General features: G+C 34.7%; 1 protein-coding gene across 1 annotated transcript; it reads left to right on the forward strand.

Annotated features, from left to right (window-relative positions):
- The first annotated feature begins 813 nt into the window (after nucleotides 1-813).
- On the forward strand, nucleotides 814-3,630 carry LOC131436230 (H/ACA ribonucleoprotein complex subunit 4). Its single transcript, XM_058604850.1, has 4 exons — nucleotides 814-1,034; nucleotides 1,113-2,425; nucleotides 2,884-3,051; nucleotides 3,108-3,630. Exons 1-4 carry the CDS (start codon nucleotides 1,022-1,024, stop codon nucleotides 3,174-3,176), a joined length of 1,563 nt encoding a protein of 520 aa, XP_058460833.1. The 5' UTR covers nucleotides 814-1,021; the 3' UTR covers nucleotides 3,177-3,630.
- Nucleotides 3,631-7,155: the final 3,525 nt, after the last annotated feature.

Genomic DNA, 7,155 nt, shown 5'->3' on the forward strand with positions numbered 1-7,155 from the left:
AAATCTGACACTCGAGTGGTTATTTGGTGTCGAGTAGTTAAATTTGACGTAAACTGTGGCCCATTTCAAAATTTGACGGACGGAAAGTTATTTGGGTTGATTTTCCACTGGAAATAATTTCAACTAAAGAATTTGTATTAGAATTTTCATTGCGAGATTTTTTTCAGTGTTGAAAAAAAAACTATCGATCTGTCAAAAATAACCATGCTCTCGAGCAGGGTTGTTTTTGACAACATCAAATTAACCACTCGAGTGTCAGATTTTAACCAAAAGTTAAAATTAACCGCGAAATGGTTCACAGCCTTAGATTATAGGTATCTGTCTAATTATTAATTTGTAAGTATCTAGTCAATTGAAAATACAGTGCAATGCATTTGAAATATATTTACAGTTTCGTTTATAAAACTCAAATATATATATATATATATATATATATATATATATATATATATATATATATATATATATATATATATATATATATATATATATATATATATATATATATATATATATATATATATATATATATATATATATATATATATATATATATATATATATATATATATATATATATATGTGAGCCTATACATCTGTTTTCTGTGCCTAAACCACGCTAAATTTTGTGTGTGTTCAAACGAAGTTTAAAGTTATTTGCCCGTTGCTCTTGAGTAATACAGATTTCCCATTAAATCATCTAGCATATCTGGTTCCGTGTATATACGTGAAAAGAAACGCCTACCCACCTATTGATTATGCTAAGTACAGCTCTGTGAATTTATTTTGTCTGAAACGTCAAATTCAAAGATACCTAACCTTAAAACATCGGCGTTCTCACATTGAAGCAGCACGCGTGTTGCTGCATAATATTTTGGTGATATATTTAAGGGCTTACATTCGTTAGATTTTCAATGGCATATTGGTTTCAACATTACCGGAGCCACTGAACTATTTGTTTTTAACAGTTTGAGAAAATATTCATTTAAAATCGCAGTGATTTTATTAAGATTGTCGCAACATGGCAGACATTGGTAAGTTTTTGCTTTTTGAATGGAACTCTATCACGAGGTAATATATTGAATCTAAGTACAATAAATTAATTGTTACAGAAATGTTATCTCCTGCGAGGAAGGATAAGAAGAAGAAAATTAAACAAGAACCAGGAGCACAAATTGAAAATTTAGGCGAAATTCAGAAGTCTGGTGATTTTCAGATTCAAGCTTCAACAGCTATTCCAAAATTGGACACTTCTCAATGGCCTTTGCTGTTGAAAAATTTTGATAGACTAAATGTCAGAACTAATCATTATACTCCTTTGCCATTCGGATCATCACCATTAAATCGCAAAATAAAAGATTATGTGACATCAGGATTCATAAATTTAGACAAACCATCAAACCCAAGTTCCCACGAAGTGGTCGCATGGATTAAGAGAATATTGAAAGTAGAAAAGACTGGCCATTCTGGAACGTTAGACCCCAAAACATCGGGTTGTCTTATTGTTTGTATTGATAGAGCAACTAGATTGGTCAAAAGTCAGCAGAGTGCCGGTAAAGAGTACGTAGCGGTTTTCAAATTACATTCAGCAGTGGAGAGCATTGCGAAAGTCTATCAAGGATTAGAAAAACTACGGGGTGCACTGTTTCAGCGTCCTCCTCTAATTTCTGCAGTTAAGCGTCAATTGCGAGTGCGTACCGTGTACGAATCTAAACTTCTTGATTATGATGAACAACGAAACATGGGAGTGTTTTGGGTTAGCTGTGAAGCTGGGTCTTATATCCGCACGATGTGTGTCCATTTGGGTCTCATCACTGGGGTCGGTGGTCAAATGTTGGAACTTCGTCGTGTACGCTCTGGAATTCAATCTGAAATGGAAGGAATGGTAACGTTACATGACGTGCTAGATGCTCAGTATCTTTACGAAAATCACAAAGACGAATCTATGCTTCGAAGAGTTATTAAACCTTTAGAAGGTTTGCTGGTTGGTCACAAGCGTATTATCATGAAGGACAGCTCGGTGAACGCCGTATGTTATGGAGCCAAAATCATGATTCCTGGAGTACTCCGTTACGAAGATGGTATCGAGATGGATCAAGAGATAGTGATTGTAACAACTAAGGGCGAAGCCGTAGCGCTGGCCATTGCGTTGATGACAACTGCCACAATGGCTAGCTGCGATCATGGCGTATGCGCCAAAATCAAACGCGTTATCATGGAACGTGATACCTATCCACGCAAGTGGGGTCTTGGACCGAAGGCTTCCATGAAAAAGCAACTCATTGCCAGTGGAAAACTCGATAAATATGGCAAACCCAACGATAAGACTCCCAAAGAATGGTTGACAGGTTTTAAAGATATTCCTGTTTCGGCTCCTTCCAAGGAATCAAATGGAACAGAAGGTGATGAACTGGCAGGTGGGAAGGTAAGTTATTTTTGTGTCATACTTGATTTGAACTGTTAAAAGTTGTACTTTGAAACACCTTGTATATGTCTGTTTGGTTACACTTCAACGAGTTTTCAGAACATTTGAATTCAGTATAAAACTGAAAGCTTTATTCACACTATAAAAGCTTTGAGACTAAATTCATTATTTCTTGTTTAATAATTGTAAAAATTAACTTTTATGTGGGGGACGGGTATAGCGTGATGAGATAGTCGATGCCTATCACGCAGCCCACCTGGGTTCGATTCCCAACCCCGCACATAGGATCAGAAAGATTTTCTGGTCCGAAGAGGTGAATGACCTTAAGGTGTTAAAACCTCTATAATTGAAACAAAAAAAAAACTTTTATGTGGAATTCATCGTATTATTATACTTATACATCGTATTATTATACTTAATCGAATACACTCCAATATTTTCGGCTAATCAACTTTCAGCGCAAACTAAGCATCGGTAGTGCGGCTGACAATTCAATGGAGACCTCTGCTATTGAGGCTGACGTTGGCGAGAAGAAAAAGAAGAAGAAGAAAAAACACAAAAAGGACGATGAGGCACCCGAAAACATCGAACCCTCCATAGAAGTTGAAGCTGAAGCTACCACAGAGGTAAACAAAAATATTTTCATAGTATCAGGTGAAATCATTACACCTTTCTATCGTAGTCCGCCGAATCCAGGAAGGAAAAGAAGAAAAAGAAAAAGGATAAAAAACAACTAGAAGCGGTAGAGTAAATTCTTCACTAACAAGCTTACGCTTTCCAAAAGTCGATTGTCTAGCTGTAGTTGCTGCCTCGTCCTCATTAGCCATAAACAGAGTGCATTTGCTAATTTCGATGATCCAACTACGCTATTAAAATGAACTTTGTGTTTGTTATCCCTAAGTGCTTCAATTGAATTTTATTGATTTTACGCCTTGAATTGGTCACAAACATTCGATTTTACAGTAAAAGAACATGTAAAGACCAAATGCTTGGTAACCCCAGCACACTTTCAATCACATCATGGTTAGATGGTGTAATAAAATAGATGCAAAGCAATGCCAAATTATGTTTTGGCGAATCATAAACTATTCAACAGTACACTATGTTGTACCTAACTGGATATAGGTACAAGTCAAACTATTGTTTCAGTTAGATTTTTTTTAAATGAATGAAGAAATATATATTCATTATTTGTAAAACCACAAGTGCACTATTATTTATTTACTGTTCGTTAAGAGTTCTCATCTGACATATTCAATAAAAAACGGTTCCTAACCGAGTTAGAAATTGGACTTTAATAAAAAAAAGTGCTTCTTGTAGTTCAGTGCGTTTTCATTATCGGATTATTCTAATCGAATTCAGAAATGCAAGAATACGTCGTCCAGAAGTCCGGGTTTTTAAAACAAGAATCATCAATCATAGTTATTTTCAATTGAAATTTTGTGGTTTCAGTTATGCTAAGTGAGATGTCTAGAGTCTCTTAGAGCAAATTCAGCAGCTTCAAGATTCATATGGGTGGTCTATAATGTAAATAAAACTGAAACAAACGTATCCCCAGCAATCCGTTTTAGTTTTATTTATTCGACCAGTTCTACTGTCAAATTCAAAACTGCCGTTCTATTTTTTCGATATTTGAAACACAGATAAAACGCTGCTGGGGCTGCCAGTTTATTTTGTTATAATTTCCAGATTTAAATTTTAAAACTGACATAAATTATGCATCTAGAACTAGAACACTCCTGAATATGCCCTAAGGGCGAATATTTAAAGAACTTCTTGTCTTGTCGGACCACGCCTACCGTTTTCTCATTGTCATTGTGAGGGCAGATCTCGTTCCATCAAAGGTAAGTTTGAAGTTGTTCTGTTCCGTCGAAGGTAAGTTTGACGTTGTTCGATAAAAATTGTAAATAAGTTTTAATGTTGTTAGGAATTATCATATTGTGTCTGTTGATACATAAATAATTTGATAAACATTGATTTAAGTTGCTCATTTAACCCATCAAGTCCTAGCGTATAATATATCATAAGCAAAACTTCCTATATTTTAATACATGTTTACTTAAGAAGTTTAATATCTAACAGCTTTACTAGAGCACTAGTTGATAGTTCACACTTCTTAGTATATTAAAATTGTTCTCAAGTGTCAACGTTTTATTTGTATTATAACCTTGCAAAGACCACGCAAATGAACAAAGAAAAGTAAGTAACACATTCGTGTAAATCTTATGTTCGAAACTATAGGTAATACTTTCATCTTTTTACAAACCATTGCCAAAGATTCAAATTAGTTATTTCTGTAGCGAAATTCCTAATATATATGTTAAACAATAAAATATTTTTAACACGGTGGGATAATACAGCAGTAACACGATCGAAAAAAAAACTTTCCAGTTTAACCAAATTTTAACCCAGAACGAGAACAACTCGAGTTTGTGTTACTAATAAACATAATCGGTCTGAAACAACATGTTATTTACCCTTTTTTAGCACTGTCTGTCCACGTTGTTTAAATGGAATGTGTTTTACCCGTTCATCTTTATACCTGGCGAGACAATCAAAGATGAGAGACAATTTACGAGCACGAGCACTTAGACAACCATTTCACGAATGATTTTAACTTTTGCTAAAAATTTTACATAACTATCGAATTATTTTTTATCGATTAGTCAAGTTTAACTAAAACTACGGCCCAATTCAAAGTTTAACGGATGGAAATTTATTTGGATTTATTTTGCACTGTATTGATTGCAATACAGAGAATGTAAGAAAAACCTTCATCGTTTGACAATGTATTGAAACTTCTTATTGGACTATTTTCTTTTACTGTAAGTATATAAGATATAACACAGAAGTAATTTTTACTCAAGATTATAAATTATAATTGAAAGATTTTTTTTTCAATGTTGGAAAATAGCTATCAAACTGCCAAAAATAACCATGCTTTTTAAAACGACAAACTGGTAACTGCTCGACTGTCAAATTTTAACTAACTAGAAATACTTAATATGTGGTCTAAGGTGCACTCGCCCCGGGCGCAACGTTTTTAGGGGCAAACTACTGATTTTTTATTGTCCAAGTCACCTTTCCGGAAATGGAGTTCAGCTTTTTTTTGCTCACTCAACCCACTAAACCAACCATGGGGGCAAATCTCTTATTTTGCCCCGGGTGCCAAATTTTCTCGGTACGCCACTGCCCTGGGTTATAATGGGTTAAGCTTTTGCTTTCTAGCACTGAGTGAATGTTACTTAGAAATACTGTCTTTACTCGAATGTGAGAAAATCTAGCTTTACCAACTATATCTCGGTTAATTTTTCACAAGGGCGTATAAGCAAGTGACAGTTTCTCTTTGTTTACTTTCACTTCTATTAATTACCATGCGGTTTCCACGTTTGTCACTCAACTCTTTGCATGGAATGATACCCGAAACTTTCGATTTTCAAACAGAATAGTGATATCAAAGAAAATCTTTTTAATCACATCACAATAATCGAAAGAGAGAGAGTGATTAAAGAGAAACTGTCACTTGCTTATACGCCCTTTTGAAAAATTATTCGAGATATAGCAGTTCCACTTTTAGGGAAAGTGAGCGAAATTGTACTCACTTTAGAGTAACAAAGAACGGCAGACAGGCAAAGTCTATGTACGCTCTTTGAACATAACTCATGGTTTGGGTTGCGATTACAAATTCGTAAAATGGAACAATATGTCAAAATTTGTGTAAAATTTACCCAGGTCATGGGTTCTCTCGTATATATTCACACATTAGAGTAAGCGTTGAGTTTTCAATCATTTGAGTAAAAAAAAACTTTTGCAGTTCGGAATATATTGATTTTCAGTTCAACGACGTTAAAACTAAATTCGAAACTAGCTTCAAACAATCGGTTTGACAGCAGTTAGGGTCAGAGATGCCAGGTCTGCAGATTTGTCTGTAAATCTGCAGATTTGGGGTATAGTGCTGCAGACATTTTTTGTTGTGCAGACTTTTACAGACTTTTGAAATTCTCGCAGACTTTTGCAGATTTTTGAAATTCTCACAGACTTTCGTCTATATTTACAGACTTTTGAAATTTCCGGGACCTTTTTTTTATTTTTGCTCGCCAAGTCAGTTTTGCGTGTCATACTTTATAGAGAAATACTTCTGACTGCAGATTTTTTTTCAGATTTACAGACCCTGTCTGCAGATATTTGAAATTTTTACCTGGCATCTCTGGTTAGGGTGGAAACTGGGTTATGTATGGTATCAAGAGAAAACGACAGACATCAATTTCACTTTTGCATTATTGCATCCTTGCATAAGTTTGAAACTCCCGATATTTTTAATAATACATGAGCACATTAAACATGCTCTGTAATTATGTGAGTATTTACTGGAATAAATATGCTTTTTTGTCAATGCCGTATTTTTGTTTTTTTTTTGCATATTCAACCGGTTCAGAATTCATCATCGCGCATTTATTAACATATGTTGTACCTTCTACCAAAATCCAGCATTTCTTATACCGGTTCAGTGCACGGATGCTAATATTCTTTCATACATTCACAATGCATAGCCCGGTTCAGTATCAACACGAAACGGTGCCGAAAAATTGTGAATATCCGTGAACTATACCAAGCACTGCGACGGATCGGAAATGTGCTTATAAACTTTTACAATGTCAAACATATAGGTAGAGCAGAGCAGCTATTGAGTAAATTATATTACTGATAGTTATTAGTTGAATTCATTTGGT

Source organism: Malaya genurostris, chromosome 3 (assembly GCF_030247185.1).
Source record: "Malaya genurostris strain Urasoe2022 chromosome 3, Malgen_1.1, whole genome shotgun sequence".
NCBI lineage: Eukaryota > Metazoa > Arthropoda > Insecta > Diptera > Culicidae > Malaya > Malaya genurostris.

Bases quoted from the DNA above. Each gene is read 5' to 3' on its own strand.
- LOC131436230 (XM_058604850.1), top strand. The intron at 2,426-2,883 runs GTAAGTTATTTT...ATCAACTTTCAG, and splicing joins ATGAACTGGCAGGTGGGAAG to CGCAAACTAAGCATCGGTAG. The intron at 3,052-3,107 runs GTAAACAAAAAT...TTTCTATCGTAG, and splicing joins AAGCTGAAGCTACCACAGAG to TCCGCCGAATCCAGGAAGGA.